Source organism: Scyliorhinus torazame, chromosome 1 (genome assembly GCF_047496885.1).
Source record: "Scyliorhinus torazame isolate Kashiwa2021f chromosome 1, sScyTor2.1, whole genome shotgun sequence".
NCBI lineage: Eukaryota > Metazoa > Chordata > Chondrichthyes > Carcharhiniformes > Scyliorhinidae > Scyliorhinus > Scyliorhinus torazame.
In genome coordinates, this window is record NC_092707.1 from 92186864 (window position 1) to 92209518 (window position 22655).

The 22655-nt window shown below is 50.2% G+C and overlaps 1 protein-coding gene across 4 annotated transcripts in view; it reads left to right on the forward strand.

Annotated features, from left to right (window-relative positions):
- The window catches only part of ctu1 (cytosolic thiouridylase subunit 1 homolog (S. pombe)), a 34870-nt gene that overhangs the window by 8592 nt on the left and 3623 nt on the right, over positions 1–22655 (forward strand). For 2 of the 4 annotated variants that reach the window (XM_072498014.1, XM_072498015.1), the window contains 2 exons: positions 10551–10681; positions 21397–21904. In XM_072498014.1, coding sequence (XP_072354115.1) covers positions 21409–21904 — 496 coding nt within the window. In that variant the 5' untranslated portion in view covers positions 10551–10681; positions 21397–21408. The remainder of the gene's footprint in view (positions 1–10550; positions 10682–21396; positions 21905–22655) is intronic. The other 2 variants (XM_072498013.1, XM_072498016.1) reach the window with 1 other exon arrangement.

Below are 22655 nucleotides of genomic sequence, written 5' to 3' on the forward strand. Positions count from 1 at the left end.
GGGCTTGTGGTGTATTTTGTCGGTGAGAGCGGCAACGGTGCCGTTACCAACGCCCCCAGGCTCGTTCCTTTACAGGACGCCATCTCCATCCTCTTCCATGCCGCCCCCTCGCCATCCATGACCCACTTGCGGATCATCGCCACGTTTGCTGCCCAATAGTAACTCCCTAGGTTTGGCAAAGCCAACCCTCCTCGGCTCCTATTGCGTTCCAAGAACTCTCTCCTAACCCTCGGGGTCTTATTTGCCCACACATACCCCATAATACTCCTACCTACTCTCTTGAAAATGCCCTTGGTGATCACGATGGGGAGGCACTGAAACACGAACAAAAACCTCGGAAGGACCACCATTTTGACCAACTGCACCCTACCTGCCAGCGAGAGCGGGAGCATGTCCCATCTTTTAAAATCCTCCTCCATTTGCTCCACCACCCTCGACAAATTCAGTTTATGTAGGGCCCCCCCAATTTCTGGCTATCTGGATCCCCAGATACCGAAAACTCCTCTCCGCCCTCCTCAGCGGTAGGTCCCCTATCCCTCTTTCTTGGTCCCCTGCCTGTAATACAAAAAGCTCACTCTTCCCTACATTAAGCTTGTAGCCCGAGAACTCTGCAAACTCCTTCAGAGTCTGCATGACCTCCACCATCCCCTCCATTGGGTCCGCCGCATATAGCAGCAGGTCATCCGCATATAGCGATACCCAATGCTCCTCTCCCCCGCGGACTATCCCCCTCCATTTCTTAGACTCCCTAAGTGATATGGCCACGGGTTCGATCGCCAATGCAAACAACAGGGGGCACCCCTGCCTCGTCCCTCGGTACAGCCGAAAGTACTCCGACCTCCGCCGGTTCGTCACTACACTCGCCACCGGGGCGCTGTAAAGGAGCTTAACCCATCTAATAAACCCTCCCCCGAACCCAAACCTGCGCAATACCTCCCAGAGGTACTCCCACTCTACTCGGTCAAAGGCTTTTTCCGGGTCCATAGCTGCCACTATCTCTGCCTCTCCCTCCTCCGATGTCATCATTATCACGTTTAAGAGCCGCCGCACATTGGTATTTAACTGCCTGCCCTTTACAAATCCCGTTTGGTCCTCGTGAATCACCCCCGGGACACAGTCCTCAATCCTAGTGGCCAGTGCTTTTGCCAATAGCTTAGCATCCACATTGAGGAGCGAAATCGGCCTGTACAATCCACATTGCAGTGGATCCTTGTCTCGCTTTAGAATCAAGGAGATTGTCGCCTCCGACATTGTCTGGGGCAGGGTTCCCTCCTCTCTTGCCTCGTTGAAGGTCCTCACTAGTAGCGGGGCCAGCAGGTCCACATATTTTCTATAGAACTCCACCGGGAACCCGTCCAGCCCCGGGGCCTTCCACGCCTGCATGCTCCCCAAACCCTTACTCAAATCCTCCAACCCAATTGGTGTACCCAAACCAACCGCCGCCTGCTCCTCCACCGTCGGGAACCCCAGCTGGTCCAGGAATCACCTCATCCCCCCCTTCCCCTCCTGGGGGCTGGGATCGGTACAGCTCTTCATAGAAGGCCTTGAATACCTTATTTATTTTCATTGCACTTCGAACCGTGGCTCCCCTTCCATCTTTGATTCCCCCTATTTCCCTCGCTGCCGCCCTCTTACGGAGCTGGTGCGCCAGCACATATCTGCCACCATTGTCCGCTACAATGTTCCTAGCCTCGAACGACACCCGTTTCCCCACCAATATGGCCACCCCTCTATTCTTTGCGTCCAGCCCTGAGTGGAACAGCTGTCCCACCCATCCTTTCCTTAACCTCACCTGGTCCACCACCTTCAGATGCGTCTCTTGAAGCATGGCCACGTCTGCCTTCAGTCCTTTTAAGTGCGCGAACAGTCGGGCCCTCTTAATCGGCCCATTTAGGCCTCTCACGTTCCACGTGATCAGCCGGACTGGGGGGCTGCCCGCCCCCCTCCCCTGTCGACTAGCCATCACCCTCTCTGGGCCAGTCCCACGTCCAGGTCCCGCGCACCCACCAGTCCCCCAGGCGGCGCATTCCCGCCCCGCCCACCTCTTCTCTTACCAGCTCCCTTTCGATCCCAGCAGCAGCAACCCAGTTATCTCTTCCCCCCGCTAGATCCCCATCTAGCATGGTTACTCCCCCCATATTGCTTCCGAAAGTCAGCTAACTTCAACTGACCCCGGCTTCTCCTGCTCTCTCCTTGACCCCCACCGCCGTGTGTGGAACTCCCATCCTCCTTGTGCCTATATTCCCGCCTTCATCTCTCTAGCCCGGGAAAAGACCTGCGCTTTCCTAGAACCCTCCCGCCCCCTATGGTGCAGCTCCCCCTACAGCCCTGTTCCCATTCCCCATCCCCCGCCTATGTCTCTTTTTTCCCCCCCACCGGCGCCCACATTTCTCAGTGCCCCCTCCCCCCCCGTCAAAGACCGTCCCGATACAGTGAACCTCCCTTTCCCCAATTTACATTGCTATACATCGACATTGTCGTTTCCCCTCCAACATCAGTCCCTCAGTTCTGGTCCAGTTTCTCTTTTTGGATGAAGGTCCATGCTTCTTCCGATGTTTCAAAATAGTAATGTCTATCATGGTACCTGACCCATAATCGCGCCGGCTGCAACATCCCAAACTTTACTTTCTTCTTATGCAGCACCTCCTTGGCTCGATTGAAACTCGCCCTCCTTCTCGCCACGTCCGCGCTCCAGTCCTGATACACCTGTATCACCGCATTCTCCCATCTGCTACTTCGTACCTTCTTGGCCCAGCTCAAAACAACCTCTCTGTCGTTGAAGTGGTGAAATCTCACGACCATCGCCCTTGGTGGTTCTCCAGCCTTTGGTCTCCTCGCAGGGACCCGGTGAGCCCCTTCCACCTCCAACGGGCCCGAGGGGGCCTCAGCTCCCATTAGCGAATGTAGCATCGTGCTCACACAAGCCCCGCCGTCAGCTCCTTCCGCTCCCTCGGGGAGACCCAGGATCCAGAGGTTCTTTCTCCTTGATCTATTTTCCAGGACTTCAATTCTTTCGATGCACTTCTTATGTAGCACCTCGTGCGTCTACATTTTGACCGCTAGGCCCAGGATCTCGTCCTCGTTTTCAGTTATCTTCTGCTCCACCACACGGAGCTCTATCGCCTGGGCCTTTTGTGTCTCTTTGAGCCCCTCGATTGCCAGTAACATCGGGGCCAGCGCCTCCTTTTTTAACTCCTCCACACACCTTCTGAGAAATTCATCCTGGTCCGGTCCCCATGTTGCCTGGGCTCCCTCCGACGCCATCTTGTTTCTTTCTTTCCTCTGCTGCTGCCCTCGAGGATCCTCCGTGATCTGGCCACTGCCGCCGATCTTTTTCTTGCACACTGGGGGGGACTCCTTGTTGCTTCACCCCACACCGGGTTTTGTCGCGAAAATTTCCCGTTGGGGCTCTCAAAAAGGGCCCAAAAGTCCGTCCGAGCTGGAGCCGCCGAAACGTGCAGCTTAGCTGAGCATCGCCGCAACCGGAAGTGAGTAGTTAGTGTCTTGTCGACAAACTAGTTCCTCTGAATGGTTGTCTGGGGACAAACTTGTTCCATTAAACTGGTTTCTGTTGACAAACTAGTTCCTCTGAACTGTTGTCTGGGGACAAAGTTGTTCCATTAACAGCCAGGGGGCATAAAAGGAGTGGGGGCCGTGAAAAAATTTCAAGTTTACACACAACGCTTAACATTAACACTGACGAACAAACGTCCAACAAACATGGTGCGGGTTCCATCAGAAAGGATACCGTATCTCTCCATCGGTTCCTTTTTTTCCATCATCTGGACACCTCTCTGCTCAATAGCGAACAGGGTCTCAAAGGGATTTGTTTGGTGGGAGTCAGACTCTATGTCACCATCTTCTCCCGGCTGCCAAACTCTTGACTGTAGTAACCGTGCTAAAACTGCTTGGGGCGAATTGGAGTCCATTTCATCATTCCGGATGAGCCTGAACGAATTGTCTCGGTGCCAGAATCGTGTGTCGAGGTTGGAGCTGTTAGGTTTGAATCCGGAATCGGTGGGTCTGGGTCATGGACTTTGATATATGTAATCTCAAAGGGGTCAGTGGAATCATGCTCGGATTTGCTGGGAGTGGGGCCTGGTACAGGGGTATAGTCATAACGTGGTGTGCTGTGGCTATAGTGATCGCTGTCGCTGCTGGTTGAAGGAGTGGAGAGGCGGAGTCGTGCCTCTGGGAGTGGAGTTGAAGTTGTGTCTGAGGGCGGACTGGATGGGGGAGGGTAGGAAAATGTAATCTGTGGGCGGGGCGTGCTCATCTGCTGCTGCGAGCAGAATGTGGTGTGTGTGGCTTTGCTGCGAGCCGTAAGCCTTGAGCCGATACCGAGAGGCTGACTTTGTCCGAAATGGAGTACGGTCTGGAAAATTTAGGGGAAAGGAATGAACTGGGGTTGTATAGGGAAAGCATCACTTGCTGCCCGACTAGAAACTCAGTGGCGTGTACTGTTTTGTCGAAACAAGCCTTGCTCTGTTTCTTCCTGGTCCCAAGTCTCTCAACTGCTGCGAGTTGGGCCGCCTTTATGTTCTCTCACAATTGTTGAACCGCATTTTCATGCGTGAGGGCTGTGACTGTGGGGCTGGCCAAATCCAGTCCTAGTAAATACTCTGTCCCTTTCATGGGGCGTCCGGTCATGAGGATGGTGGGGGGTGTAGCCTGTGGACGTGGATACCGTGTTCCTTATAAACATTAAAGCAAATGGGAGAACTGAATGCCAGGTGCTGTTATTCTGCTGTACCATTTTCCTGAGGGTGGCTTTTAATGTCCTATTCATCCTCTCTACAATACCACTTGACTGGGGGTGGTATGCAATGTGAAATTTTTGTCGAATGCCGAAAATCGTGAGGACGTTTTTCATTACACGTCCTGTGAAATGGGAGCCTTGATCGGATTCTATACTGCGGGGGAGGCCCCATCTTGTAAAGATTGGTGTGTTAATATTTTAGCCGTTGGCTTGGCCATATTAGTTCTCGATGGAAATGCTTCCACCCATTTTGTGGAGGTGTCTATGACCACCAACACATACTTCTAACCATTTCTGCAAGGGGGCAGGGGTCCTATATAATCTATCTGGAGATTTGTCCAGGTCCATTAACGGGACGGGTATGACTAAGTTGAGCCTTTTTCGCATATCTGTCCGGATTGTTCTGGGCACAGATCAAGCAATTCTCTATGTAGTGGGCCACATTGGCTTTTAAATCAGGCCATCAGCAGAGCGGTCTGAAGTGGGCTCGGGTGGGTTCAATACCTTGGTGTCCATGATTGTCATAGAACTGACAAATGATCTGGTTCCTGTCCTGGCTGGGAACTATATAAATGTCATCCTTTAAAATCACACCGTCATGTGTGGTTATTGCGTTCTTGTATTTATCATACGAGGCTGGGAAGGTACCCTTTAAAACTTCCCTGAGTTTCTCGTCCTCTTTCTGTGCCTTCGCTAGATCCTGAATATTGGTCTGTGAGACCTGAACTGCGTGTACTGGGGTGCTTTCGGAGGGGGTTCCAAAAATAACCATGCCTGGAGCCTGCCTTCGCTAGGGAGTCTGCTTTAACGTTACCAGGGGGGGAAGAACGGTGATGACTGCGAACCTTAATTATTCCATATTTTCTATCCTTCGCTGTCTCTAAGATATGGCGGAGTAATGGGGCTGAGGGTAGGGGCTTTCCGTCTGCGGAAACAAATCTTCTAGTTTCCCACAGGGGTAGGAATTCCGTCAAATGGTTGCATACATCCAAGCTGTCCGAATAGATGTCTGCTGGGGTCGGGAACGAGTCGGCGTGGTCTACAATATAAGCGATTGCTGCCAGCTCTGCTGCCTGCAAGCCTAAGTGTCCTGGTAACTTTAATGCAATCTCATCTAGGGCGCGTCCCTGCGTGTCCTCTACGTAAATACCGCACCGGTCATTCTCTTTCCATTTAACTCTGTGGAGGAGCCGTCCACGTAAATCTTCAGGGTGCGCACGTGTCTGTGGGCTGGGGTCTCTGGGGTGTGCTACCTGTTTTCCTGGGAGGTGCTTTGGGAATAAATGGGCCTGTGTTCTGTTTCGTGGTGATGATCTCAAACTCATGAGGGGTGCCAGCATACTGCAAATTATCAGCAAGGAAGGTGTGGGTCTTGGTTCGTTTTACTGTGATGTCCCGTCCCTGTAACAGAAGGGTCCAACGAGCTGCGCGGATTTGGCTGACTCCCATCCTTAAGTCGGCCGTCTAACAATAGTTGTGTTGGGGTGTGTCCTGTGAGGATGGTGATGGGGTTGAGTCCTGTAATGTAGGCGAAGTATTGTACTGCCCAAAAATCTGCGAGCAGGTGCCTTTCACAGGCAGAAAATCCTTGCTCCACAGGGTCTAACACGCGTGAGGCGTATGCTACGGGGCGTAATTGGTCATGGCGTTCCTGGAGGAGCACGGCCGAAAGGGTTCGGTCGGTGCTTGCTACTTCGATAGCGTACGGGGAAAGTGGATCTGGGACCTGTAGTGCGGGGGCTGTGCTGAGTGCTCTTTTTAAAGCATCCACGGCATCCGTATGCTGTGGAAGCAATTCCCAAGGTGCCTGCTTCTTGAGAAGTTCGGGTAGGGGTGCTGCTTTAGTGGCAAAACCGTCAATATGGTTTCGGCAGTAGCCAACTAGTCCTAAAAATGACCGGAGGGCTGAGACATTGTGGGGAAGCGGCAATTTAACGATCGAGTCAATTCTCTTTTGCTCGATCTCGCGTTTACCATGAGTGATCACTGTTCTCAAGTAAATCACTTTCTCTTTCAAAATCTGGGCCTTCTTGGGGTTGACTTTACAACCAATTTATTTTAGGAGTTCGGCGAGAAGCGAAATGTGCTCTCCCTTTGTATCTGTCTGTAGTAACAAGTCGTCTACGTACTGGACCAGACAATCGGGGCAGGAAAATTTTGCTAATCCATTTGCCAGCTGTCGGTGGAAAATGGAGAGCGAGTTGTGGAAGTGTCCACATGTACTGTTGCCCTTGGAATGTAACGGTGAATTTGTCCTGGCACGCTTTAGCCAATGGAATGGACCAAAAGCCGTTACTAATGTCCAAAACCGAAAAAACATTTGACTGGAGTCCCTGTTTGAGCATGGCCTCGGGGCTCGTGGCTACGGTGGGGGCTGCTGCTGGGGTTGCTTTGTTCAGTTTCCAGTAATCAATGATCAGTCGCCATGATCCATCCGGTTTCCTGACGGGCCAAATTGGTGCGTTTGTGGAGGCTACTGATCTGAGTACGCCTTGATCCAACAAACTCTCTATTACTTTGGAGATTTCTCCCTCTGCTTCCTGGAGAAATCCGTACTGCTTCTGGGGTTTAGGGTCGGGACCTGTAATGTTCACAAAGCCAGCCAATTTGCCACAGTGTGCTTGTGTTGTGCAAATATCGCTTTGTGTTCCTGCAGGACTTCCCTAACCTGTTTGTCTGTACTAATGACTCGAGGGTCGAACCAGGAGTCTCCTACTGAGCTAATCCTGTTTACATACTCTCCTACTGTGAGCATGGCGGGGGCTCGTGCTGCCTTTGCCATTTTCCATACACACTTGTTTACCGGATCAAAAGAAAGGTTATGGGAGCTCATGAAATCGATCCCTAGGATATGTTCTGCTGTCTGGGGCAGATCAACCAAAACTACGGGGTGCTTAGTTGTGATGTTCCCTATTTGTATTGCTACAGGTGCTGTGATGTGTCCCTGTTTGTAAATGGCCTGTAAAGCCGCTGAGTGTGATGGTGTCTGTTGTGGGCCACGTGTCTCGCTGAAACATCGTGGAGGAATTGAGTGTGGTGCGGGACCCTCCTGTGTCCCAAAGAAATTCTATGGGGTGTCCCCGAACCTTGCCTGCCACTACCGGACTTGTCCCAAATGGTGTCGCAGACCCAAATTAGGGAGCCCAAACACCGTCAGTCGGTGCCATTCATGCCTGCATTCTCTGAATGGGCCCTAACGCTATAGATTGCCCTATTCCTGTTTAGGGTGCCTGTCTGTTGCTTCTCTGCTGCTTCTGGGGCACGTTGCACTCTCATGCAAAGTGTCCTAACTGTCCACAGTTGTAACATTCTTGAGCTTTGGGTTGGGGTGGGCTGTTCCTGCCCTCATTTACCCATGCGGGGCTCTGGTGCGCTTTAACTGGACTCATGTCTGCCTGCTCTTCATCGGGTTTTATAAATGCGTGGAGTGATTACTTGGAGTGATTACTCCCAAGCGCGGACAATCTCTTCAAAACCCATTTTTCATTGTGGGCCTCGTCTGAGGGGTCATAATTTGCGCAAGCTTTCTGTCCTGCGTCTGTCGCGTGAGAGACTAGGATTCGATTTGGCCATATTATCTGGGGACAAATGGGCGCGGGCTAACTCTGAAAACTGCTGTGAAGTGTATCTACAAGCATCCAGCAAACGCTATGGGGTGCTCTGTCTTCTTTTGCCTACACTTATTTAGGCCTTCTAGGGGTTCTCCTCTGTTCTAGCCGATCGCATCAAGGATCGCTGTGTGCATCTCTTGGAGTGTGCCTCCTCCTACATTCTGTGGGTCGGGAAGGGCTGCCACGTCTGAAGGGTCGAGGCTTAAAACTGAGCTTCACTTGCTCCTTTTCATCCAGGCCATACATGGTAGCCTGCTGTTTGACTTTCGCGAAAAATTGGTGTGGATCTGATGTGGGAAGGAACGGTGTAATTTTTCCGGCCTACAAAACTCCTGACAGTTTTACGCAACACAATCTCTCCGGATTACCTTATATCCCTGTTAGTACGCATGCATTAACACACTTCCGAATCTCGGAGGCTTGATCAGTACGGTTCTTACGCTTGTGGTTTTTCTGTTTCCAATTGGACTCTTAATTCAAATTTGTGTTCTCTCGGAGTGGTTAGGCCACTTCTAAATCGAGCCCCGTCAAACGTCGCCAGTAAATGTTGCTAACTTGCTGTTGTCTCTTAATTTGGCTCTGTTTAATTACGTTTGCTCAAGAGTCGCCAGGTATCTTTCAATACCACCACAGGGTTCAAAACTGAACACTGATCAAAGACTCGATACACCAGTCAGTAAATTCAAAAGCAATGCTCATTTATTTACACACCGTCAAACCTACTCATGCATAAAACTCTACAACCTAAACTATTACTAAAAGCCTATACTTGGCTTTGGGTGCCCACTCAGTCAGAGGAACAATGGCCGTTGCTCGTTTCTGAGGCTGCTGGGTTGAGCGGTTTACAGGGTAGCAACTAGGAGCGTCTATCTCGTAGCATGCGTTGACTTGGAACTTACTTGGTCTGGAGCAGCTTTGGCGGGTCTCTCCTCGCTGAGAGCCAAGGCCAAGAGAACGATCCTCTCTTGGGGAGTCCTTTTTATACCCCAAAAGGGCTTTGCGCGCTTTTGGGCGGGCCTTGAACTTTGCCCCAATTAATTGGGCCATTTCCCAATTGTCCTTATTGATTTTCCTCCAATAGAGGGTTCCCTGGTTGCTGGGCGTGTCCTAGGTGGCCGTTGGTTTGCTTTGTTTTAGTCTCCTCTGGCGTCAGGATGTCTGTCTTAGCATTGTTTACCTAACTTGCCTTTTGTTCCCGGGGATGGCTCATTAGTATGTAGATGGTTCTGCAGTACCGGTCCTGTCTGAGAGCTACAGCTCTAATCAACAGACAGACCTTGCACCTGCTTGCTTTTTCAGTATTGTCCAATTTTCCCTGCATTGTTTGCGAAGTGTCCATTTTGTAATCGTGACATGGCCATCCCAGATGGCTACACAAGCCTCCATCATCAGCGCAGTCTACATAGTGAGACCTGGGCAACAAATGCTAAGCAGGAGAAAAGTTGAACTGTTTGCATCTTTGCTGTCTCAGCAAAGCATCGCTTGGCAGGACAAGGTCACCAATTAGGTCCTGGAGCATGCTAATTCCATCAGCATATACATGTATACGCCAACGATGTCAGTGCTAGGTCAGCCACATTTAACATCTGGATGGTGGTCATATACCCAAAGATTTTCTGTATGGTGAACTTGTCATTGGTTATGCCTTGTTGGACATCAATACCTCTGCTATAGGGATACCTGCAAATGAGGTATGATGGTGCTGGACATTCATTAAACTGTAAGATGATTTCCTAACACTATGGCCTCTGGAACCTAACTGGAGGAACATTGGAACAGGTGAGCAGAAGTGGAAAGCTTAACTAGTTGAGAAAAAGCCAGTGAATCGTGCGCCTTCTCAGTCCACTGACTTTCTCTGCAGCAAATACGTTAGAGATTGCCGAGCCAGAGTGGCACTCTTCAGCTACACCAGTTGATGTTCAACACATTTGACCGCCAAGGTGTAAGCCACCATCTCACAGGATGGAATACTGTCAAAGTAAACCTTTTTGTGCTCCTATATCTGAAAATGTTGATCCTTTCACTGCTTAATCTTCTAAATTTCAGAGAATATAACTCCAGTTGGGTCAAAAATTGAGCTCTGACAAAGAATCATTCAGACTTGGAACTCTTTATCTTTGTTCTCTCTCCACAGGTCAGACCTGCTAAAAATTTTCGAACATTTTCTGTTTGTGTTTCAGATTTCAGCATCCGCAGTAATTTGCTTTTATCTAGTTTATATCATCCCACCTTGATTTAACCCCTGGAGTCCAGATATCATTCTGGTAAATCTACTCTGCACTCTCGCCAAGTCTAACATATTTTTCCAAAGGTGGGTGCCCAGAGCTGTTCACAGTATTCTAGATGTGGTTTAACCAGAGCTTTGAATTGCTGAAGCTTGACTTTTGCCCTCTTGCATTCTCATCCTCTAGATAAAAAGATCAATATTCCATTAGGCCCTTTGATGTCTTGTACCTCTTGATGACATTTTAATGATCAATATAACTGGACTAAAAAGTCTCTATTTAACTTTAGTCATTTAGAAAGTAACCTGTTCTGACCTTTTCTATGCCCAAAGTGGATGCCCTCATATTAGCTTTTGTTGAAATCTATTTGCCACATTTTTGCCCATTCGTTTAATTAGATTGGATTGGATTGGATTGGATTTGTTTATTGTCACGTGTACCGAGGTACAGTGAAAAGTATTTTTCTGCGAGCAGCTCAACAGATCATTAAGTACATGAGAAGAAAAGGGAATAAAAGAAAATACATAATAGGGCAACACAACATGTACAATGTAACTACATAAGCACTGGCATCGGATGAAGCATACAGGGTGTAGTGTTAATGAAGTCAGTTCATAAGAGGGTCATTTAGGAGTCTGGTGACAGTGGGGAAGAAGCTGTTGTTCGTGCGTGTTCTCAGACTTCTGTATCTCCTGCCCGATGGAAGAAGTTGGAAGAGTGAGTAAGCCGGGTGGGAGGAATCTTTGATTATACTGCCCGCTTTCCCCAGGCAGCGGGAGGTGTAGATGGAGTCAATGGATGGGAGGCAGGTTCGTCTAAAGTTTCTTGCGGTCCTGGGCCGAGCAGTTGCCATACCAGGCTGTGATGCAGCCTGATAGGATGCTTTCTATGGTGCATCTGTAAAAGTTGGTAAGAGTCAATGTGGACATGCCGAATTTCCTTAGTTTCCTGAGGAAGTATAGGTGTTGTTGTGCTTTCTTGGTGGTAGCGTCGACGTGGGTGGACCAGGACAGATTTTTGGAGATGTGCACCCCTCGGAATTTGAAACTGCTAACCATCTCCACCTCGGCCCCATTGATGCTGACAGGGGTGTGTACAGTACTTTGCTTCCTGAAGTCAATTACCAGCTCTTTAGTTTTGCTGGCATTGAGGGAGAGATTGTTGTCACTGCACCACTCCACTAGGTTCTCTATCTTCCTCCTGTATTCGGACTCATCGTTATTCGAGATCCGGCCCACTATGGTCATATCGTCAGCAAACTTGTAGATGGAATTGGAACCAAGTTTTGCCACACAGTCGTGTGTGTACAGGGAGTAGAGTAGGGGGCTAAGTACGCAGCCTTGCGGGGCGCCGGTGTTGAGGACTATTGTGGAGGAGGTGTTGTTGTTCATTCTTACTGATTGTGGTCTGTTGTTCAGAAAATCGAGGATCCAGTTGCAGAGTAGGGAGCCAGGTCCTAGGTTTTGGAGCTTTGATATGAGCTTGGCTGGGATTATGGTGTTGAAGGTGGAGCTGTAGTCAATAAATAAGAGTCTAATGTAGGAGTCCTTGTTTTCGAGATGCTCTAGGGATGAGTGTAGGGCCAGGGAAATGGTGTCTTGATGTGGACCGGTTGCAGCGGTATGCGAATTGCAGTGGATCAAAGCATTCTGGGAGTATGGAGGTGATGCGCTTCATGATCAACCTCTCGAAGCACTTCATTACGACTGAAGTCAGGGCCACTGGTCGGTAGTCATTGAGGCACGTTGCCTGGTTCTTCTTTGGTACCGGTATGATGGTGGTCTTCTTGAAGCAGGTGGGGACCTCGGAGGGGAGTAGGGACAGGTTAAAGATGTCCGTGAATACCTCTGCCAGCTGGTCCGCGCAGGCTCTGAGTGCACGACCAGGGATCCCGTCTGGGCCCGTCGCCTTCCGAGGGTTCACTTTCAGGAAGGCCAATCTGACTTCGGAAGCTGTGATGGTGGGTATGGGTGAATTATGGGCTGCTGGGGCACTCGCCAGCGGATTGTTGGTTACCTGCTCGAACCAAGCATAAAATGCATTGAGTTCATCGGGGAGGGATGCGCTGCTGCCAGAGATACTGTTCGGCTTCGCTTTGTAGCCCGTTATGTTGTTTAGTCCTTGCCACAACCGCCGAGAGTCTGTCTGTGACTCTAGCTTGGTTTGATATTCTCTCTTGGCATTCCGGATGGCTTTGCGGAGGTCGTACCTGGATTTCTTGTATAGGTCAGGGTCGTCTGCCTTCAACGCCTCAGATCTGTCCTTCAGTAGGGAGTCAATCTCGCGATTGAGCCATGGTTTCCGGTTGGGAAACGCACGTACTCCTTTCTTTGGCACGCAGTCATCCACACATTTGCTGATGAAGTCTGTGACGGTGGTGGCATACTCATTGAAGTTGGTCGCTGAGTTCTTAAATAATCTAGCAATATTTCTGTAATTTTACCTTCCCATTTGCATTGCTTACAATAGAATAGAAATCAGACAACAGGGTGGAATAAACCAACAAGCAAAGTTACTGCAATCACAAAAGGGAAGTTAATGGTTGAGAGGTCTGCTTAACAGAAAACAGGGGGCGAGAGCCTCCTGGTGATCCAGATCATACAGGCCAAGGTAAAGCAGAACACAAAAGCTTATGACAGTCACAAAATCTGTAGAAAGCTGAGAGGAGTACAGGGGTAAAGTAGAAATGAAAATTAGGAAAGCAAAGAGAAAGTACGAAAATAATATTGACAGGTAAAATCCTAAGATGTTTTACCAATAAAATTTAAACGCAAGCGAATAACTAAGAATAAGGTAGGGTCTATCAGAGATATCAATGGTGGGCAGCAGGGTGGTGCAGTGGTTAGCACTGCTGCCTCACGGCGTCGAGTCCCAGGTTAGATCCCGGCTCTAGGTCCCTGTCCGTGTGGAGTTTGCACATTCTCCCTGTGCATGAGTGGGTTTCGCTCCCACAGCCTAAAGATGTGCAGCATAGGTGGTTGGCCACGCTAAATTGCCCCTTAATTGGAAAAAATGAGTTGGGTACTCTAAATTTTAAAAAATAGAGATTGGTCCATGGAATAAGAGGGTTGTCCAGGCTGAGTAAATTGGGTCTATATTAACAGTTTAAAAGAATGAGGTGATCTTGTTGAAACATACATGGGCTGCATTTTTCAGATGGCAGGGGCTCGGCAGGGAAACACGTCCCCACCGACTCCGAAGAGGCTTTCAGGTTGGGGCAGGCCAGATCCCAGAGGTAATCCCATTCATGCAATTTAACCCTTCCCCACCACCAGGTGGTGGGGACCATAAAATTCAGGCCCAAAATTCTTTACATTTTTGTTTCTCTGTTTATGATCAGCGTAAACCTTCATTTCTTTTCATTCTTTTTTTAAAAAGTTTTATTCTCATCCTTTTTCACATTTTCTCTCAAATTTACACCCAACAATAATCCGTAACGAGTGCAATGTCAATCTCCATGTCACTAACAACAATCCCATCCTCCAACCAAACCCCAAAACATTAGCCCGCATGTTAACATAAACAAATAACAAAAGGAAATCAGGAATCACCCATAGTCACCATTAACACATACAGTTCCCCGCCCCCCCCCCCAACTCTCCCAGGCCCAAAATGCTAAAGGGTCTTGACAGGGTAGGCACTGAGAGGTTGTTTCCCTTGGCTGGGAATCTAGAACAAGGGGGTACAATCTCAGGAAAAGTGACTGATCATTTAGGGCTGCGATGAGAAATTACTTCATCCAAAGGGTTGTGAATCATTGGGCTCTATCGAAGGCAGAAGTGAGGAATGCGCTGGACGAACTGTACACAGTTATAAACAACTAAGAAACAGAACACCTGGAGGCCTTGTTAGTCGTGGCCGGTGACTTCAACAAGGCCAACCTCGTGTGTACTGCCAAATTTCCTATAATTCCTTCCCCTGACCGCACTTTGGGAAATCAGACCATAAGACGGTGCTCCTTCTCCCGGCATACAAGCAGAAATTCAAGCGGGAGAATCCAGCTAAGAAGGTCGTGCAGTGCTGGTCTGAGGAAACAGAATAGCTCTAATGTGACTGCTTGGAGACATTGGACTGGTCCATATTTTTTTTTTTTTTTAATAATTTTTATGAAAGGTTTTCATAAAATATCAATAACAAAATGAGAAAGAAAAAATAACCCAACAGGGTTAAGTACAAAACACAAACTAAAAAAGCAAAACCCTCCCCCCCCCCCCTCCCGTACCTAAATAATAAATTAACATTAACACCCCGACTTAAGACAACAGGTGTATACGCCCCCACAGACCCTTCCAGTGTAAATAACATCAATAAAAATAAAGTAAACCCCCCCCACCCCCCGAGCTGCTGCTGCCATTGACCAATGTCTAGTGTTCTGCCAGAAAGTCTAAGAACGGTTGCCACCGCCTAAAGAACCCTTGTACCGACCCTCTCAAGGCGAATTTCACCCTCTCCAATTTAATGAACCCTGCCATATCGCTGATCCAGGATTCCACGCTTGGGGGCCTCGTATCTTTCCACTGAAGGAGAATCCTTCGCCGGGCTACCAGGGACGCAAAGGCTAGAATTCCGGCCTCTTTCGCCTCCTGCACTCCCGGCTCCTCTGCCACCCCAAATATTGCGAGCCCCCAGCCCGGTTTGACCCTGGATCCTACCACCCTCGACACCGTCCTCGCTACGCCCTTCCAAAATTCCTCCAGCGTTGGGCATGCCTAGAACATATGGGTGTGATTTGCTGGGCTCCCTGAGCACCTAACACACCTGTCCTCACCCCCAAAGAACCTGCTCATCCTTGTCCTGGTCATGTGTGCCCTGTGCAGCACCTTAAACTGTATGAGGCTGAGCCTCGCGCATGAAGAGGAAGAGTTCACCCTCCCTAGGGCATCTGCCCACGTCCCCTCTTCGATCTCCTCTCCCAACTCCTCCTCCCACTTACCTTTCAACTCCACCATCGAGGCCTCCTCCTCCTCCTGCATCACCTGGTAAGTTTCCAAGATCTTCCCCACTCCCACCCACCCCCCCCCCCCCCCCGAGAGCACCCTGTCCTGTACTGTGTGTGGCAGTAGCCGTGGGAATTCCACCACCTGCCGTCTGGCAAACGCCCTTACCTGTAAGTACCTGAAGGTGTTCCCCGGGGGGAGCCCGTACTTCTCCAGCTCACCCAAGCTCACGAACTTCCCGTCCACAAACAGGTCCCCCAACTTTCGTATGCCTGCCCTGTGCCACCCCGAAAACCCTCCACCTGTTCTTCCTGGGGTGAACCGGTGGTTCCCCCGTAATGGGGTCCACGCCGAGGCCCTAACTTGCCCCCTATGCCGCCTCCACTGCCCCCAAATTTTGAGGGCCGCCACCACCACCGGGCTCGTGGTATACCTCCTTGGAGGGAGCGGCAGCGGTGCCGTTGCCAGCGCCCCCAGACTCGTACCCACACAGAACGCCGTCTCCAGCCTCTTCCATGCAGCCACCTCTCCCTCCATCACCCACATTCGCACCATTGTCACATTGGCGGCCCAGTAGTACCCACAGAGGTTGGGCAGCGCCAGCCCCCCCTATCTCTACTCCGCTCCAGGAACACCCTTCTCGCCCTCGGAGTCCCTCGGGCCCACACAAACCCCATTATACTCCTGTTAACCCGCCTAAAAAATGCCTTCGGGATAAACACGGGGAGGCACTGGAACAGGAACAAAAACCTTGGGAGCACCGTCATTTTGATTGACTGCACTCTACCCGCCAGGGACAGCGGCAACGCGTCCCACCTCTTGAACTCCTCCTCCATTTGCTCCACCAGCCTTGTAAAGTTAAGCCTATGCAGGGCCCCCCAGCTCCTGGCCACCTGGACCCCCAAATATCTGAAACTCCTCTCTGCCCTTTTTAGTGGGAGCTCGCCAATCCCCCTCTCCTGGTCCCCGAGCTGAACTACGAACAGCTCGCTCTTCCCCATATTGAACTTGTACCCCGAAAAGTCCCCGAATTCCCTAAGCATCCTCATTATCTCTGGCATTCCTCCCACCGGGTCCGACACATACAGCAGCAGGTCGTCCGCATAAAGCGACACCCTATGCTCCTCCCCACCCCACACCAACCCCCTCCAGTTCCTCGACTCTCTCAGTGCCATAGCCAGGGGTTCAATCGCCAGTGCGAAGAGCAGGGGGGACAGGGGACACCCCTGTCTCGTCCCTCGGTGCATCCGAAAGTACTCGGACCTCCTCCTATTTGTGGCCACACTCGCCATCGGGACCTCGTACAACAGCCTAACCCACCTGACAAACCCCTCCCCAAACACGAACCTCTTCAGCACCTCCCACAGGTACCCCCACTCTACCCTATCGAAGGCTTTCTCAGCGTCCATCGCCACCACTATCTCCGCCTCCCCCTCCCTCGCCGGCATCATGATAACGTTCAAAAGCCTCTGCACATTCGCGTTCAACTGTCTCCCCTTCACAAACCCCGTCTGGTCTTCATGGTGATCTGCGGCACACAATCCTCAATCCTCGTGGCTAAGACCTTCGCCAGCACCTTGGCATCTACATTTAGCAAGGAAATCGGTCTGTAAGACCCACATTGCAGGGGATCCTTGTCCCGCTTCAGGATCAAGGAGATCAGTGCCCGGGACATCGTCGGGGGTAAAGCCCCCCCCCCACCTCCCTTGCCTCATTAAAGGTCCTAACTAACAGCGGGCCCAACAGGTCCATATATTTTTTATAGAACTCGACCGGGAAACCGTCCGGCCCCGGTGCCTTCCCCGCCTGCATGCTTCCTATCCCTTTGATCAGCTCCTCCAGCCCAATCGGGGGCCCCCAGTCCCGCCACCAGTCCCTCTTCCACCTTTGGAAACCTCAATTGGTCCAGGAAACGGCCCATCCCTCCCTCCCTCCCGTGGGGGCTCGGATCGGTACAATTCCTCGTAAAAGTCCCTGAAGACCCCATTGATGCCAACCCCACTCCGCACCACGCTCCCTCCCCTGTCCTTAACTCCCCCGATCTCCCTAGCTGCGTCCCGCTTCCGAAGCTGATGCGCCAGCATCCGACTTGCCTTTTCCCCATACTCGTAGACCGCCCCCTGGTCCTTCCTCCACTGCACCTCCGCCTTCCTGGTGGTCACCAGGTCGAATTCGGCCTGGAGGCTGCGCCTCTTCCTCAACAATCCTTCCTCAGGTTCTTCCGCATACCTCCTGTCTACCCTCACCATCTCCCCCACCAGCCTCTCCCTCTCCCCCCCGCTCCTTGTGAGCCCTGATGGAGATCAGCTCTCCCCTCACCACCGCCTTCAGTGCCTCCCATACCACCCCCACTCGGACCTCCCCGTTGTCGTTGGTCTCCAAGTACCTCTTTATACTTCCTCGGACCCGCTCGCTCACCTCCTCGTCCGCCAACAGCCCCACCTCCAAGCGCCACAGCGGGCGCTGGTCCCACTCCTCCCCCATCTCCAAGTCCACCCAATGCGGGGCGTTGTCCGAAATGGCTATTGCCGAATACTTGGTATCCTCTACTCTCGCTATCAGCGCCCTACTCAAAATGAAAAAGTCGATTCGAGAATAAGCCTTATGGACATGTGAGAAGAATTAAAATTCCCTAGCCCCCGGCCTTGCAAATCTCCAAGGGTCCACCCCTCCCATTTGGGGACTGGTCCATATTTAAGAACTCAGCGACCAACTTAAATGAGTATGTCACCACCACAGACTTCATCAGCAAATGTGTGGACGTCTGCGTGCCAAAGAAAGAAGTACGAACATTCCTCAACCGGAAACCATGGCTCAATCGCGAGTCTCACTCCCTACTGAAGGCCAGGTCTGAGGCGTTCGAGTCAGGCGACCCTGACCTGTACAAGAAATCCAGGTACGACCTCCGCAAAGCCATCTGAGATGCCAAGAGAGAATATTAGACCAAGCTAGAGTCACAGACTAACGTTACAGACTCTCGACGGTTGTGACAAGGCCTAAACAACATAGCGGGCTACAAAGCAAAGCCGAGCAGTATCTCCAGCAGCAGCGCACCCCTCCCGATGAACTCAATGCATTCTACGCTCGGTTTGAACAGGAAACCAACGATCTGCTGTTGAGTGCCCCAGCAGCCCATAACACACCCATACCCACCATCACAGCTTCCAAATGCAGATCGGCTTTCCTGAAGGTGAACCCTCGGAAGGCCACGGGTCCGAACGGGATCCCTGGTCGTGCACTAAGAGCCTGCACGGACCAGCTGGCAGATGTGTTCGCGGACATCTTTAACCTGTCCCTACTCCGCTCCGAGGTCCCCACCTGCTTCCAGAAGACCACCATCACATACCAGTGCCAAAGAAAAACCAGGCAGCGTGCCTGGTGGCCCTGACTTCAGTCGTAATGAAGTCCTTCGAGAGGTTGGTCATGAAGCGCATCACCTCCATACTCCCAGAACGCCTTGATCCACTGCAATTCGCATACCGCCGTAACCAGTCCGCAGCAGACGCCATCTCCCTGGCCCTACACTCATCCCTAGAACATCTCACAAGAAGGACTCCTGTTTATTGACTAAAGCTCCGCCTTTTAGGGCAGCACGGTAGCATTGTGGATAGCACAATTGCTTCACAGCTCCAAGGTCCCAGGTTCGATTCCCGGCTTGGGTCACTGTGCGGAGTCTGCACATTCTCCCCGTGTGTGCGTGGGTTTCCTCTGGGTGCTCCGGTTTCCTCCCACAGTCCAGAAATGTGCAGGTTAGGTGGACTGGCCATGCTAAATTGCCTTTAGTGTCTAAAATCGCCCTGAGTGTTGGGTGGGGTTGCTGGGTTGTGGGGATGGGGTGGGGGTGTGGACCTTGGGTGGGGTGCTCTTTCCGGGGGCCGGTGCAGACTCGATGGGCCGAATGGCCTCCTTCTGCTCTGTAAATTCTATGATTCAACACCATAATCCCAGCCAAGCTCATATCAAAGATCCAAAACCTAGCACTTGGCTCCTCACTCTGCAACTGGATCCGCGACTTTCTAACCCACAACCACAATCAGTAAGAATAAACAACAACACCTCCTCCACAACAGTACTCAATATCGGGGCCCCGCAAAGCTGCATACTTAACCCCCTACTATACTCCCTGTACACACACGACTGCGTGGCAAAATTTGGTTCCAACTCCATCTACAAGTTTGCTGACGATATGACCATAGTGGGCCGGATCTCGAATAACGACGAGTCCGAATACAGGAGAGAGATTGAGAACCTAGTGGAGTGGTGCAGCGACAACAACCTATCCCTCAATGCCAGCAAAATTAAAGAGCTGGTCATTGACTTCAGAAAGCGAAGTACTGTACACACCCCTGTCAGCATCAACGGGGCCGAGGTGGAGATAGTTAGCAGTTTCAAATTCATCTCCCAAAATCTGTCCCGGTCCACCCACGTCGTTGCTACCTCTAAGAAAGGACAACAGCGCCTATACTTCCTCAGGCAACTAAGGAAATTCGGCATGTCCACGTTAACTCTTACCAATTTTTACACATGCACCATAGAAAGCATCCTATCTGGCTGCATCACAGCCTGGTATGGCAACTGCTCGGCCCAGGACCGCAAGAAACTTCAGAGAGTCGTGAACACAGCCCAATCCATCACACGAACCTGCCTCTCATCCATTGACTCCATCTACACCTCCCGCTGCCTGGGGAAAGCGGGCAGCATAATCAATGACCCCTCCCACCCGGCCTACTCACTCTTCCAACTTCTCCCATCGGGCAGGAGATGCAAAAGTCTGAGAACACGCACGAACCGACTCAAAAACAGCTTCTTCCCCACTGTCACCAGACTCCTAAATGACCCTTTTATGGACTGACCTGATTAACACTGCACCCCTGTATGCTTCACCCGTTGCCATTGTTATCCAGTTACATTGTATTACTTGTGTTGCCCTATTATGTATTTTCTTTTACTTTTCATATACTTAATGATCTGTTGAGCTGCTCGCAAAAAAAGACTTTTCACTCTACCTTGGTACACGTGACCATAAACAAAATCCAATCCAATCAAATCCAAGAGGGTTGTGGATGCGTCATCATTTAATACGTTTAAGGCATAGATGGACAGATCTTTAGCCTCTCAAGGAATCAAATTATATGGGGAGTGGGCAGCCAAGTGATGTTGAAGCCCAAGATCAGCCTTGATGTTAAATACAAGAGCAGTGAAAAGGAAACATAACTTCTTTAACTCTTGCTGCTGAAGTGTGAGAAACCTGTTGCTTCAAGCTCCGCTCTAGGACTTGAACGTCGAATCTAGATTAACACTTCAGCGCAGTATGAATGGAGTACTTTTTCTCAGCAACTGTCTTTCAGATGGAAAATTAGGGGTGGCACAGTGGTGAGCACTGCTGCGTTACAGTGCGAGACACCAGGATTCCATTCCAACCTTGGACGGCCAGGGAGAACGTGTAAACTCCATACATACTCCACGTTTTGTGGAGTCTGTGTGGAGTTTACACGTTCTCCCCTGTCTGCGTGGGTTTCCTCCCACAAAGTCCAAAGACGTTCAGGTTAGGTAAATTGCTCCTAGGTGGGGTTATGAATTATATGGTCTACTCTTATCTCTTATTCTCTTCAGTCCTGTGGATCATTATCTAAGAACAAATAAATTATTTAACTTGTCGTGCTTTCACCTAATCTAAGGTTTAGAAAATGATTCGGCATCACAACCTAGATTTGTCGTATATCCCGCAAAACAGTGTGCTATGAAACAATTTGGGGTGGTCTTAGTAATGAAAAGGATAATACTGTAAATCTCTACAAATGTTCAGGCCTAATTACTGCACCTCTGATATACTCAATCGAGTTCACTTTTTCTTGCTCTTTCAGATCTGCTCCAACATGCCAGTTCCCTGTAGCGGCTGTGACAAGAAGGCGGCAGCTCTCAGGCGCCCCAAAACAGGCCACTCCCTTTGTAAAGAGTGCTTTTTCTGGGCCTTTGAAGAGGAGGTTCATCAGACAATCCTGTCTGCAAAGCTTTTCCAGCAGGGCGAGACTGTAGGAATTGGTGCTTCTGGTGGGAAAGATTCAACTGTTCTAGCTCACGTTCTAAAAGTCTTAAATGAGCGGTATGATTACAGGCTAAATCTGATGCTGATCTCTGTGGATGAAGGCATCACTGGTTACCGTGATGACTCCTTAGAGACGGTAAAGAGAAACCAGCAACAGTACGATCTGCCTCTCAAGATCGTTTCCTATGAAGAACTGTACGGTTGGACAATGGATCAGATTGTGAAGAAAGTTGGCTTGAAAAATAACTGCACGTTTTGTGGAGTCTTCAGACGGCAAGCTCTTGACCGAGGAGCCATGATGCTGAAGGTAGACAAGGTTTGCACAGGTAACATACATTGACTTCTTATTCATCTTAATAATCTTTATTAGTGTCACAAGTAGGCTTACATTAACACTGCAAATAAGTTGCTATGAAAATCCCCTAGTCGCCACACTCTAGTGCCTGTTCAGGTACACTGAGGGCAAACTCAATGTCCAATTCACCTAACAAACACGTCTTTCAGGACATGTGGTAGGAAACTGAAGTATCCAGAGGAAACCCATGTAGACACTGAGAACGTGCAGACTCCGCACAGACAGTGACCCAAGCCAGGAATCGAACCTGGCTCCCTGGTTTTGTGAAGCAACAGTGCTCCAATCCAGTGGGACTGTTCCAGCAAAGTAGAAAAATCGCAAGGACTTGGGGAATGTTTATGTTGAAAGGTGTGACATAAGTGCAGACTTTTGTGGAAAATTAGGAACCGTTGAGTGGTACAATACGATTCTCCAAATGGTCAGTTTTTGTGGGGAGCCAAGAGCAAAGGTTTAAGGGGTGAGATGGAAGGGGTAAGAAACTAATGTTTCCAGCTACTGCACACAGTTCCAAGTAGCTAACACAACACAATATGTAAAGAAACTTGGGACAAGATCACCCTACAAAGGTCTCAGATTAACTAGACCAAAAAGATTACAATGGCTTATAGACAGAGCGAGGAAATTATAGCTTTGGTAATACATGGGAATGTGAACCATCCTGAGAAATTGAAACCTAAATATATAGAGAAGAACCTCACTATGGTAGAGATGAGGTGGACTGT